General features: G+C 52.4%; 1 protein-coding gene across 1 annotated transcript; it reads left to right on the top strand.

Moving 5' to 3' along the window:
• The first annotated feature begins 2,325 nt into the window (after positions 1 to 2,325).
• Positions 2,326 to 14,334, top strand: LOC117647849. Its single transcript, XM_034389822.1, has 15 exons — positions 2,326 to 2,999; positions 3,099 to 3,299; positions 3,379 to 3,727; positions 6,198 to 6,414; positions 6,485 to 7,241; positions 7,324 to 7,482; positions 7,565 to 7,732; positions 7,816 to 7,890; positions 8,349 to 8,501; positions 8,911 to 8,976; positions 9,210 to 9,302; positions 9,536 to 9,631; positions 9,873 to 9,986; positions 10,087 to 10,206; positions 13,330 to 14,334. The coding sequence occupies exons 1-15, from the start codon at positions 2,664 to 2,666 to the stop codon at positions 14,332 to 14,334; spliced, it is 3,909 nt and encodes a 1,302-aa protein (XP_034245713.1). The 5' UTR covers positions 2,326 to 2,663.
• Positions 14,335 to 14,336: the final 2 nt, after the last annotated feature.

The raw sequence follows: 14,336 nt of genomic DNA on the forward strand, positions 1-14,336 counted from the left end.
CTCTATCCCTCTCGCACTCATGTAACGTCCGCTATCGGTGCGAGAGAGACAGGGCGACGAAAACGGCTCGCGGAATCAGTCAGCTTGGTGAACGCGGCGAGCCGCATGTAACCCCGCCACGCACGCACCGTGAGTGCGAGAGAGATAGAGCGACGAAAACTACCCTGCTCGGAAGCATTCACTGACGGCACCGGAATCTCTTGTTAGGATTTGGTGTGGAGGTAAGAGACCCGCCAAACCATAGAGGCCATGCTCCCCAAGAGACTGATTCCGAGCACTGTTTTCGTCGGTCTGTCTCTCTCGTGCCTAAGGGGTACGCCCCGTGCGAACACCAGTGCTGCGACGGTGGGCCCAGCGCCGCTTTTCACGCCTTCCAGGGTGACCCAGCTTGGACAACCGCGTCAATGGGGCGACGCAGCCGTTGCGCAGCATCAGGCGGTCCCGGTCGACGTTGACACGTGAGCGGCCACGGTCACCCCCGAGGAGGCACTCCTCGTGGATAGCGCCCTCGAAGCAAGTGACAGCCAGTTCGGCGCCGGTGATTGACAGCCGTCACGCGGCAGGGGCGGCGGAGCTTGGCGCAATAACGCCCTTCTCGGACGCGTCCTGCACCTGCATGCTGAGGGCCGTGCCTTACCACCGTAAACTTAGGACCGGTATCCAGCAAGAAGCGGCACTGCGGGGTGTCGAGGAGCCCGGCGGCGAACCACGTGACACCGGGGGGGGGGGGGGGGGGGGCTTCCGGGGCCCGCGCACAGTGGGCCAGAAGACCGTGGAGGCGGCCAAAACTCTAGACTCTAGACGCGTTTTGAGCTCCAGAATCGCTTAAAAAGGACTCGAATCGAATGTGTGACCCCACCAATGGATTCCTCGTTCGGGGAGCAATCCATTGGTGGGGTCAAACGCGTGGTTCGAGTCCTGTTTAGCGACTCAGGAGCTCAAAACGCGTCTAGAGTTTTGGCCGCCTCCACGGTCTTCTGGCCCACTGTGCCGCGCCGTGGTGCAGCTTGGGCGGTGGAGGCGATGGTAACCGTTGTCGCGCCCGTCGACAGGACTACTTGTTCTTTCCCGAACGACGGCCCCCCGTGGAGGTCTCGCATCGTGTGCGCCCGCCAGGCCGCCGCACCTCTCGCAGCAGGTCACGGAGTTCGGCCACCAGCGACCGGTCCTCGTTGGCTGGGGGACGGGCGGCGGCCACGCGCACGTCGCCGTCCTAGTGGGTGGCTGCTGCAAAGATGGAGGGCTCTTCCCCTACGCTGCCAGCACTTCTCGCTGTCTCTATCGCACCTCTGCGGTGCAATTCATGAGTGTGAAAGGGACAGAGCGAGATGTGCGGGCACGTAGCTGTATCACTCGCCAAGGCTGCTCCGCTTGGTGGGCGGCCTCCAGCGGGAGGGCTGCGAACAGGTCTCGGCGAAGGAGTCTGGGTCTCGGTGGCGGATGTCCCGGTTAACGAAACCGGTTGACGCTGCAGCGCATCCTCCGCCCAGGTGGGGTACGCCTCGCGTACCAACCCCAACTCGGCGACGGCGTACTCGCGGGTGCCCTCCGTGGGCTTCCGCCGGTGGTGCTCCAATGACGCCTCGGCGACGCGGGCACGGGCGGCCGGCCCGTACCTTTCTAGCAGGCGGGCGTGCAGCGCTGCGTAGTCGGTGTACCGGGCGGGCGGCAGGGTCTCTGCAGCAGCGCCGCCGCGGGTCCATGGAGGACACAGAGAAGGCTACGTCCCTTCTCGGCGTCGGTCCAGCCAAACCCCCGCGCCGCGTCTTGGAACTGCGTATCAAGGTTGACCCACGGCATGGTGCAGTCAAACCCGGGGTCGGGGACGGAGGCGGGCCGCGGCGCCCGGTTGCGGGACTGGGTGTAAAATGTAACACGCAACGGGTGAGCGGGTTGCCTATGCTCGACTCGGCGGGCGCGCCGGAATGGCCCCTGCACCGCGGTCCACGCGTTTTTCGCGCCATAGCGCCTTCGCGTCACCGCCACGTCTTGACTCAACGGTGCGCGAGGCCGCGAGGCCGCGAAACCGCGAAACGTCCGTCGCCTGCTCCTGGCTTGCCGTCGACGCCTTGCTCCAACGGAGGAAGGTGTCCTCCATCGAGCGGCCGGACGCGCCGGACGCAGAGCCCTCCGAACGTGTGCCCCACCAATGGATTGCTCTCCGAACGAGGAAGTCATTGGTGGGGTCACATGTTCTGTGTAAGTCCCATTTAGCGACTCTGGCGCACAAAACGCGTCTACAATTTTGGCCGCCTTCGCCGGTCTCGTGGCGCACTCACCTAGGCGCCTGTGGGTTCCGCCACGCACGCATGCCTCCTTGCGGCCTACCCCCCAGGGGCTCCCCGTGAGCCCCGGTCAAGCAGCGCGGCAAACTCGTGATGAGTGCGTTCAGGTTCTGGACGTTGACGTTTCGGGATGGTCACAGAGTGCCAAACTCGGCCTGCAGGGCGTGTCCAGCTCCAGCATCTCATGAAAGTTGCAGGGCTGTGCGGCCGTCAGCGTGGCCGGCGGAGCGCCGAGGTGCAGTGGGGTCGTGGACGGAGTCCAAACCGGGAGCCCTCTTGAACTAGGGTCACGCGACCTCTGCCAGCGGGCAACTCCTCATTCTTCAGAACATAACTGAATAATGGTTTTGCAGGTTGCCACAGGAGATCCGCGATGTGATGGACGTCGAGGTAGTGATTGAGTGCCTCCGGAAAAGGACCGAGAGAGCTACGCCACATGAGCCGGACTCCTACGCGGACGTCGTGGAGGCCTTTACTGGCGACTGGAGGGACCTAGGGCTGACTCGAGACGGAGAGCAAACGCTCTTCGTCAAGAGGACAGGGCTTCCAGGCCATCAGGCCATCGTCTTCACCTCCGATCGTATGATCAGATGGCACAACCAGGCGGTGCGCAACCCAGAACACGCTACGCTCATAGACGCCACCTTTCACTCAGCGCCGTCCAACCCGCCGTCGCGACAAGTTCTGCGGCTGGGCGTCCTCAGCATGACCAAAGTGAGTTGTTGGGGTGCTTCGGCCAGCCGGCGCATACCTTCGGGCCGTTGAAAGCTGCTAAAAATTATGGTATTCATCATTTGCCTTTATTCCTTTCAGATCATCCTGGTCGCTTGGGCGGTCATGGAGAGCAAATCGACGGAGGCCTACCTTGGTGTTTTCGTGGCGCTGCGGGACAAAGGACTTGTAATAAGGAAGGCAATGACTGATAAGGAGCCGGCCGAAAGAAATGCCCTCAGGCAGGTGTTCGGTGGAGGAGTGCATTTCATGATCCTCTACTGCTATTTTCATTACCTGAAGGTATTTTTGACACATTCTTCAAAGTACGGTTGACATCGCATGCACGCCAATTTTAACATTGTTTTCTTTGCAATTTTAGGCCATGATCTTGTATGCCGAATCGATCTGCCGCCTGAGGGCTTTCCTTGACTCTAGTCATGCGCTACTGTTGGGGTTCCGTATGCTGCTCCTGGTCCCGCGGCTGAAATTCGATCTCATTGTTCCTACTGTGAACACCCTGATAATACCTTCCCTCCATGACAAGGGCCTTTGGACGCAGAGGGTCCGCCAGCTGTTCAGCCACTTTGATACGGAGTTCCTGGAGCCCCTCCAGGAGGAGCTCTCAGTCTTTGGAAATCCTCAAAACTCTACCACTTCACCTCTGGAGGGAAGCCATAGGTGGTTCAACGCGCAGCAGGAGAAGAACCCTGGTTTCTGGGCAGTTCACAGTAAGTATTTTCCAAAAAGTGAAAGGGGTGCATTCCATGACAGAATAACAGGCTTTGAGACACAGGTTGTTAGAATTGGCTCAAACTTTTTTGGTGACTCTTCCTTGATTACACTACAAAATAATAATACATTTTTGGGGGGAATTTTTTTTTGTATTTTTGGTCAACAATTTTAATGACAAAACATTTGTAGATTCAAAAATCTCAAAAGGAGTCATCATGGATTTGGATGAAACTTTTTTGGTACTTTCCCCTATTGGCGTCCTAAGAGCCTGCATTGAGCCTGCTTTGGGCTCAATTGACACTCTGTGAGTTCCGTCTCATGTTTGACCAACAATTGAAACAGCTATCGATTACTTTCAAACTCTTATTTGGCTGTATCTCAGGCCTCTCGACTCTTATTCTGGAATTTTTGAATCAGGTTATGAAGTAAATTAGTATTTACTCCAATCCCTCCAATCTTTGGAGTAAATATGCCACTAATTTATTTCATGATCTGATTCAAAACTTCTAGAACAAGAGACAAAACGCCTGAGATATTGGGAAATGAGAGTTTTGAAAGAAATCAATTGCTTTTTCAATTGTGGGACCCAAGCAAGGTCAAACATGAAACTGAATCCACAGAGTCTCGATTTAGCCCATAACAGTGACAAAAAATCTCATCATAACTGATATTTTTTTCTCCTTTCCTGTACATGGAGCCCTCAATTGATGACTGCAGGCTCTTAGTACACTAATAGGGGAAGGTACCAAAAAGTTTTCAACCAAATCCATGATAATGTCTTTTGAGACGTTTGGATTTCTTATTTTTAGTCGTTAAAATTGTTAAACAAAAAAACAAAGAATAAAAACAGTTTTTTTTTTAGAGTCTACTAGTAAGGAAGAGTCACCAAAATAAATTTCGGCCAATTCTGACAACCTTTGTCTCAAGGCCTGTTATTCTGTCATGGAATGTACCAAGGATGTCGTGTGTATTAATACTGCAGTGAAAAAACAAATGTGGAGAATTCCAACTTTCCGTCTCTTATTGGACAACCAGAAGGGAATGGTATCTACTGTGCCTTCTCATTTACTTCTGACTAACCAACACATACCTTTGATGTAAATGTTTGTAACGCTGCGATGAGTAAATATCGTGTGTTTGAAACAGCAAGCCACAAAATAATCATTTTGTCTTTGTAAAATGTTGGTTGACACTGGATATCGTTCTAAATGCAGTATCAAACTGTTGCTTTTCATCACTTTAAATAATTTTTTTGCCTAATTACTGGTTTTTATGAGCCAGGCTGTGCTGGTAAGGCAAAGCAGCCGGCTGCTTGACAGAAGAATTGTCTGTGCTGCTGTATTTGAACAAGTCAACGCATACGACGCACTACAGCATTTCTTTGATTTAGGTAATTTCATAATTTCAGGGTCTGAATCATTCCAAACCATTGCAAGAACGCTTTCAATGGAATAATCTTTCAAAACATACTCTGACACGCTGTCATGATCAACAACAAAATAAATAAGCTAAACAAAAACAAAGGAGTGCCAACATAAGAAAGTAACACCTTTGAGTCAGACAGTAAACTAAAATGTTGTTCTTTTGTGTGAATAGTTCATCAAATTTTAAGCTTTAATAAACATACCATTTGCGTAAAAATCCCTAATATGCATCCAAAGTAAGTTTCATTTTAACGCTACCACGTTAGGTTGGCACTCCTATCTTTATGTTGTTTGTTGTTCACTGTGAGAGTGTGTGTTCTTGAACTTTCTGTGTGTGAAAAAACGAATTTTCAATAGTTGTGGATGTTTCAAACCATAAAATTATGAATATTACTAAATCACAGTTGTACTGTAGTGCTTCGCGTGTGTTGACACGCTTCTATATTGCGGCATAGAAAATATTTCTGCCAAAGCAGCCCGGTGACTTAACCTCAACCTTGCCATGGGCTGGACAGCATTGGAAACCTCAGTGCTGTTCTCACCCAAGACTGCAGAGGACTTGAAAGATAAAAATAATTTGAATTGTGTTTTAAAATTTTGTGACAATTCATCTCTAACAAAATGCAGTTTCAATCATTGTTTTTTTTTTAAAAAAAAAAACAAACTACGGCTCTCTACTGAAGCTGATCGCTGTTAACTTTACTTTACACTCATCTCAGCGTAACAAATATGTACATGACAGGTATGTTCTGGTTTCCCAAATAATATTGTTTAAGAAGTAAATAGGATGGCCAAGCAAACGTAACCGCTTAGAGGATGGACTGGGAAGGGAAGTTGCCACTGCTGCAAATATCGTGGGATCTTGAAGTCCACCTAAATTCATGCGGTCAAAACAAAGACCGCATCAGTTAGGCACACTCCGCATCAGTTAGTGTGGTCAAATTGATAGAAAATAACACCGCATCAGATTGTGCGGAATCCTCTGCATTTGTTTTCTCAGTGCATGTGTGCGCATCTAAGTGACCCTCTATTTTGTTTACAGGAACAATCCGGGATGAGGAGCAGCAGCATTATGATAAAACGAGGAAGGGCATTACACCTGCCCTCCAAAGACGTGCAATGACTGCCCTCGTTCAGAGAAAAGAGTTCATCAAGAACCTGGAGAGGGGGCTGAAGGGAATTGATGATGTATGGCAGTTCATGCAGGGCTGGCTGAACAAAGAAAACGAGACAGGACTGCGTATGATGCGGCTCTTCCGGTACTTTTGCTTGTTCTGCTGTTTTCTGTCAAATTGAAAACAAAATGTACAATGTTCCTTTAATCTTCAGGGACTTCCCCGAGTTCTCGGGGACCATCAGACCAGAACCAGTGGCCATGCCAAGCCAACGCATCATCCTCCCACCTGCGCAAGACATCGTGCTGCCACCTGCGCAGCCCGACCCTGTGCCGGTGCCTTTGGCCGTAGCTCAGGTGGGCCCCCGACCCGTGCTCCCTTTGCGGCACCAACCACCACTCCAGAACCAGCGAGTGCACCTCCCGGCACCTCAAGGAGCACCGGAGGCACCACCAGCAGGACGTGGTAGGGGAGGTGGACGACGCGACGGCTGCGGTGCAGGTGGCCAGCCAGCAGGACAGGCAGCACTCCAGAACCAGCGAGTGCACCTCCCGGCACCTCAAGGAGCACCGGAGGCACCACCAGCAGGACGTGGTAGGGGAGGTGGACGACGCGACGGCTGCGGTGCAGGTGGCCAGCCAGCAGGACAGGCAGCACTCCAGAACCAGCGAGTGCACCTCCCGGCACCTCAAGGAGCACCGAAGGCACCACCAGCAGGACGTGGTAGGGGAGGTGGACGACGCGACGGCCGCGTTGCAGGTTGCCAGCCAGCACTCCAGAACCAGCAAGTGCACCTCCCGGCACCTCAAGGAGCACCGAGGGCACCGCCAGCAGGACGTGGTAGGAGAGGTGGACGACGCGGCGGCCGCGGTGCAGGCCGAGGTGCCGCCCGCCGTGCTGTGCCAAGCAGTGATGAGGAGGATGAAGATGACCCATCAATCCAGCTTCAGTATGGGTCACCATCACTGAATGTAAGCAATACACAGACTAAGTTTAAGAGCCTGTGAACATCGGCGGAGATTAAATGCATTCCCTGTGTGTTTTTCTTCGCAGATGCTCATACATCATTCATCCAGTATTGGGTACCCACCTCCACGACGCGACGGCCACGCTGCAGGCCGAGGTGCCGCCCGCCGTGCTGTGCTAAGCAGTGATGAGGAAGATGAAGATGACCTATCAATGCAGTCTCAGAATGGGTCACCATCACTGAATGTAAGCAATACACAGACTAAGTTTAAGAGCCTGTGAACATCGGCGGAGATTAAATGCATTCCCTGTGTGTCTTTCTTGGCAGATGTTCAAACATCGTTCATCTCGTTTTGGGTACCCATCACCACGACGCGACGGTCGCCATGCAGGACGTGCTAGGGGAGGTGGACGACGAGCCGGTTGCAGCCCAGGTGCCGCCCGCCCTGAAAGCAGTGATGAGGACTGTGATGAAGAAATTGAAACACCACTGAATGTAAGTAATACCACAGACTAAGTTCAAGAGCCTATGAACAAGACTGGAGATTAATTTCATTCCCTGTGTGTTTTTCTTGGCAGAGGCTCATAGGCGCGTTAGCTCGCATGGAGTCGTTGGCGCCTCCACACATACCAGAAGCCCGGTGGATGTTTCAGGTGAGTTGTACGGGTGCATAACTGGGAGGCGCAAGATTAAATTGATCCAGGAACCGAAAGAAGGGAATAATTCGACTTATCTCAAAATTGAGTTTCTATTATTTCGTTGTGCCTTAGTATGGTTTGCATCATTGCACCAAATTATTTGACTCAGTTCCTAGCAGTTAAAGAGAAAATCCACTTTGAAACAAGATGTAGCTCAACTTGACCCCTTTTACTCTCTCAATTTAGCGGTAAATGGAAACAACTCAACCAAAGTCAACATGACTCTGTCAAATATATTGTTGATAGGAGATAGATTAGTACATTTGGTATAGTTAATATTAGGGGGAGGAGCAAGAGCTAGTACAATTACGCACACTTCAAAAAATTCCATTCTTCTAATAAGAAAACAATAGTTGAAAACAAAACTACATCTAACAATGAAATGTTTTTACCTGTATCATATTGTATTGCAGAGAACTCAAGACAGTGGTGGTCACATCAGCCCTGCAGGGGACGACAATTGTGGTGCTCCACAGCTGTATGCCGATGTTGACTGGGCAGCTCATAGGGCCTGGATGGACTCGTTGGCGCCTCCAGTCTCACCAGAAGCCAAGCGGATGTCTCAGGTGAGTTGTACGGGTGCAAGATTAAATTGATCCAGGAACCGAAAGAAGGGAATAAATCGACTTATCTCAAAATTGAGTTTTTATTATTTTGTTGTACTTTAGTATGGTTTGCATCATTGCACCAAATTATTTGACTCAGTTCCTAGCAGTTAAAGAGAAAATCCACTTACTTTTTTTTAACTTGTTATCATCTATAACATCCCATTGTTTAGTTTTAGATTTTCCTGCTAACAGTTTTTTGTTTCTCCTGCAAAATGGTCAAAATGGAGTTATCCCCTTCTTCCGCTTCCTGGATCAAATACAGTATACACCTTTTCAGAGCGTTAAAAACTATTTTTTGGTAAGAAATAATAATAAACAGCAAATATACATTTAAAAATGTAATGATTTTGCCAATGTATTATTGCAGAATGTTGATGATGACAGCATCTGTGATTGCCATCCAAGCTTGCGGCAGTCCCAGCGGTCTCTGTCTGTGAGTAAAACAGGGCTGTTTTGATTTTTGTAATGAACTTTCCATGAGCAAGTTTTCAACTATGTTCTCTGTAGTACTTTCTGCAGGATAGGGTGTCATTTAAAAATACTTTACTTAAATCATGCTAACTATTGTTTGTGTATAAGCTACCATTTTATAAAACCAAATAAGTATCATTGAGGAAAAAAAATCTACAAGAATATATAGCTTACCTGGGTGTTCTTTTTTTACAGGATGTGTTTGCGGATGAAGAGGATGTCACTGGAGAGCAAGTCAGAAGTGCACAGCACCTTGCAAGCTTGAGGCAGTCTCAGCGGTCTCTGTCTGTGAGTGTAACAGGGCTGTTTTGATTTATGTAATGAACTTTCCATGAGCAAGTTTTCAACTATGTTCTCTGTAGTACTTTCTGCAGGATAGGGTGTCATTTAAAAATACTTTACTTAAATCATGCTAACTATTGTTTGTGTATAAGCTACCATTTTATAAAACCAAATAAGTATCATTGAGGGAAAAAAATCTACAAGAATATATAGCTTACCTGGGTGCTCTTTTTTTACAGGATGTGCTTGCGGATGAAGAGGATGTCACTGGAGAGCAAGTCAGAAGTGCACAGCACCTTGGTACTCCACAGGGCAACTCCTTATCTCAGCTTTTAGTGAGTATTAAGGGCTTGTTTGAATTCATGTAATGAACTCCCATGAGAAGGTTTTCATCTGTATTCTTTGAAGCTCTTTCTGAATGGCTGAAAGTCATTTAAAAATAGAACCTTTTAAAATATTCATGCTGACTATTGTTTGTATAAGCTAGCATTCTACAAGACTTTAAATTCAAAAAAGTTTCTTTGAAAGAAAAAACCTGAAAGAATATGTAGCTTACCTAGGCTTCCTTCATTACAGGATTTTTTCCCGAGTGTAAGTAGTGACACCGAGAGCAGCTCAATTGGTGGTTGTCGTGGGAATACAAATGAGAGACCCATTATACCACCTACACCACCCTTGCCAGAAGAAGTGGTAAGTGTCGACTTATCTGGAATGCTAGAAAACATTGTCGAGAAACGAACTATACCAATTGGCATGAGGCATTCTTCATTTTAAATAACTGTGTTACCAGGTCCAATATGGGAGCTCCAGCAGCTCTGACATCGTCTTGCCCACACCTCCCCAGGATAACTGCTTCCTGTCCAGATTCAGTGTGTCTATGAACAAATCGAGGGACCCAAAGATGACAGCGGTAAGTGTGAATTATCTGCAACACTAACAAACATGGTGAGAATAGTTTGTTTATTCGATCATACATGAAGCGAAATACATTGAGATCAATACGGAACATGACACTGGTACATCAAGATCCAGAACCTTCAGAGAACATAAACAAAGTCCTCATTTTATCAGGATCAACAGAACAACACAAAATAACGTCATTTCCAATCCCATATCCAAAAGCCCTTTCTAACAGCTATTTTTTTTAACCCTCTTTTGAAGGTCTTAATTTCTTTTTCTTTATTCTCAAGATTCTCTGGCAATTTGTTATGATTTGCCAGAGGGGTTCCAAACTGTTGACCTGACTTAAACGGACCAAATAAGAAGCCTGAGTGTTTCAGTGCTTGCCAAATATCATAAAGAGTCACTATTTTCTCCAAAAACTACTGCAACAAAAACTGACAAATCCCTTAATTCTGTAAACTTAGGTTAACTTGTTATGTTCCATCTGAGGGTCCCTCCCTAGTTCCATCCATCCCGTCCCGGGAGGGTCTCTAGGGAGAGGGGGGGGGGGAAGGGGGGGGGGGGTGGGGCTGTAAGCGGAGGTGGGGGTTTCTCCCGAACGAAACACTCAAAGCCGCGAAGGCTTTGGGACCGGAGCATGCTGGTGATGCTGGCTCCCTCGCACTTGACGGCACAGCACCGCACGGGCTCTCGTGCCTTCCGCAGGCGGGGCGGAGCTCTCGTCAGTGCTACCGCGCCTACCACGGCTTTTCGGGGCACACCGCGGCCAGCCTACAAACCCGAAGGAGCCCAGTCAGAAATGCTCGCTGCCAACAGGGGGCGCTTGGCGGCGGCTGCAGACTGATTCCGAGAGTCGTTTTCGTCGCTCTGCCTCCCTCGCACTCCCGTGGCGTCCCCTTTAGGTGCGAGAGAGACCGAGTGAGCAAGTCGACTCTCGGAATCGGTCGGCTGGGACCGCGGCTCGCCAGCAGAGTAATTCCTAGAGTCGTTTTCGTCGCTCTATCTCTCTCGCACTTATGGGGTGTCCGCTATCGGTGCGAGAGAGACAGAGCAACGAAAACGACTAGGAATCAGTCAGCTGGGTGAGCCAGGAGGCACAGGTTCACGTCGAACGCGAACGTGCAGGTTCGCACGGAGGCCCTTCCAACTAGGCCGCGTTGACGATCTGGATGTTGGTGGCCGCGTCGTGTGGACATCTCGCGCTCACGACGTCCAACCTCGCGGCCGTCAGCTCCGCGAAATGAGCAATCAGCGGGCTGGGGTCGTGTGTATCTCCGGCGCCTTCTTGTGACATCGCAGCAGCAACTCCGACCTCCACCTGACGGACGCGCTTCACGCGCGGGGCATTCTCGAACTCGCTGGCGGTCGTCAACGCCGTCGTGAGGTCGCTTGGGCGTGACATGAGCAGCAGCCGCCGGGTTGCCGGGTCCGTGAAGTTGTCGGGGACCCGCTTGTGGTGATCGACCAATGATGGGGTCGTCCTGGTATGTGTCCCAGCACAACACACATCAGTCGATTTGCACCCCGAACTCCCGGAGGCTCTGGTCGGGCTGCTCGCGCGCCGCCTTCACGCTCTGCACAGCGATGTTGCGAGGGCGCGTTCTCCCAAACCTTGTCTGCAGCGCGTTGTCCAGCAGAGCGATTTCGCACAGTCATCAACAGGGCTAGCCCCTGCCCCACCAACCACCTCCCTTTCCCCAGTCGCCCTCTCGGTGGGCCCTACAGCTCTGGTGATGCCTCTGTGGACTCGTTGAAGTTTGTCTGCTGGGTCGCCGTCAGCGTGCTCAGCACGTGGCTTGCCGACTCACGCAGCACCACCGTGCGGGCGGCTAGCGGTCAGGTAGGCGTGGCTGCCTAGCCAAGTGCCAACCCCATCTAAGGGTTGCTAGCTGGGCGCCGAGCGGGCGTCCTGACGATCTGACGATCGTCAGGTCGTCAGCTGTGTCGCGCTGGCCGGCGTTGGCCACCCTGGTCAACGAGCCCTCGTGTGTCAACGAGGGCTCCCCAGCCCTCGTTGACACACACCCTGTCGTCACCACAACGCGGCCCCGGCCGTCTGTGGTCGGGCTGCCCCACAGGGCGTTGTCACGATGCTGTTCTGTGTTCCAACGCTGTCCAGGCCCTGGTGGGTACGCACGCGCTGTGTCCCGCTCAGAGCCGAAGCGCCGTCAGTTAGGATGCGCCCGCCGATTGCTTCGAGGCCAAGGGCGTGTGGGAGATCGGGTTGGAATACCTTCTATGCGAGGGTGACTTTGATGAATAGGGCCACGCCCCGTCCACCTGGGTGTTGGGCTTGGAGGGCTTGGGCTACTTCGTACTCGCCCTGGGTGGGTTTGGTCAAAAAAAGCCGTGCCGAGCCGTGCTTTCCTGTACTGCGGCGACATCCGCATCCGCGTGCCCGGCGGGGGCTGCCTTGCCCATGTGCCATGGACCTGTGGGGTCAGAGTTAGGTTTGGTGGCGGCCGGAGTGGGCGTGGTCACGAACTTGGTGGCCAGCTTCTGGAGGTCTTGAAGAACAGTCTGCATTGTGTAACCGGTAGCTTCACGCACGACATCAGTCACTGGAGCAAGCTTGCTGCCTGTCTGCCACCATAGGGCAGAGACGAGCCGGACGAGCAGGTCAAGGAGTTCCTCCAGGCGGGGGGAGGGGGAAGGGGGTGGTTAGTACAGGCGCAAGGGTCGGGGACCCTGAGGGGGCCGCCACTCAGGTTTTTGGCGTACATAGGACAACGGGATTACTTGGATTTCGCTAGACTTATCGTGGGACTTCTTGAGATTATGTATGTGGGACTACGCGAGACTACGTGAACTACGCCGGCCAAATGGCCGTGTAGCGCCTGCGATCTGCAGGGTAGGCCACCATCTCCACACTGGTGTGTTGCGGGACGTGACGGTGGCCTACCTCGCAGGCGCTACAGCTACAGGCTCCCTCCCCACAGCGCGCCAACGGCGTTGACTCGGGCGGTCCGCCGGCATAAGGTGTCCAAGGGGACTTCAGAGGGAGGGAGGAGGGGGATGCAAGGAACACACGGGAAATTTGGCCGAGGCATGTAGCCGAAGTGGTGCACACGTGCAATGACGAGAGCCCTACAAACACATGACTGAGCCTACCTATTTTTCTGCATTTCAGGGTCGCACATCTTCACTGAAACGCAGGTATTCATTCGAAGACTCTGAGGACTGCTTGCTGTCCTTGCCGGGGAAAGCCAACCTCTTACCTGTGGCCACCGTCGACGCCCCCACTGGGAACGTCCCAACCAAGGACAGCGAAACCCAGGAAACTGAGGCCGCCTCCGAGGCAACCAGCACGGCCCATACCATCTCCCAGAGGCGAAGACACAGGCCTGGTAAAGCGACCAGAAAAAAGCAGCGGCTTGCCGAGGAGGCCGACGGGGGATCAGCCAAGGTTGCCGCCGACAAGGCTGTTGTGGTTGAGGCTGTCGTCGCCGAGCCGGTCGCCAACATCGCTGACAACGCCCTCCCCGACGCCGAGGCCGAGGCGGTACCTGCCGCTCCAACGCATGACGCCGAGCACGCTGCCGTCGAGAAGGCTGAGGTCAAAGTGAAGCAGGCTGTCGCCGAGAAGGCCACCACGAGTAAGAAAGCAAATCGCCCCAACCGCAAAGAAAGGCTCAGGAAGTTCGCCGCTCTGGAGGCTGCGGCTGCCGCCGCCGCCAACGCTGCCACCGAAGAGGTCAACGTGGAGGCTGTCAAGGAGGCGTCCGCCGCCAAGGTTGCCGCCGAGAAGGCTGTTGTGGTTGAGGGTGTCGTCGCCGAGCCGGTCGCCAACATCGCTGACAACGCCCTCGCCGAGGCCAAGGCACCTGCCGCTCCAACGGATGACCCCAACCGCAAAGAAAGGCTCAGGAAGTTCGCCGCTCTGGAGGCTGCGGCTGCCGCCGCCGCCAACGCTGCCACCGAAGAGGTCAACGTGGAGGCTGTCAAGGAGGCGTCCGCCGCCAAGGTTGCCGCCGAGAAGGCTGTTGTGGTTGAGGGTGTCGTCGCCGAGCCGGTCGCCAACATCGCTGACAACGACCTCGCCGAGGCCAAGGCACCTGCCGCTCCAACGGATGACGCCGAACCTGCCCCTCTCCGGCGATCGACCCGCCGCCGGACCACTCGGCTCCGTCTGTGAGT

Source organism: Thrips palmi, unplaced genomic scaffold (assembly GCF_012932325.1).
Source record: "Thrips palmi isolate BJ-2018 unplaced genomic scaffold, TpBJ-2018v1 HiC_scaffold_3, whole genome shotgun sequence".
Classification (NCBI taxonomy): domain Eukaryota; kingdom Metazoa; phylum Arthropoda; class Insecta; order Thysanoptera; family Thripidae; genus Thrips; species Thrips palmi.

Excerpts from the sequence above, each read along its gene's own strand:
- LOC117647849 (XM_034389822.1), top strand. The coding sequence starts at position 2,664 with ATGGACGTCGAGGTAGTGATTGAGTGCCTCCGGAAAAGGACCGAGAGA. Across the intron at positions 7,891-8,348 it reads AAGCCCGGTGGATGTTTCAG|AGAACTCAAGACAGTGGTGG; the intron begins GTGAGTTGTACG and ends ATTGTATTGCAG. Across the intron at positions 9,987-10,086 it reads CACCCTTGCCAGAAGAAGTG|GTCCAATATGGGAGCTCCAG; the intron begins GTAAGTGTCGAC and ends CTGTGTTACCAG.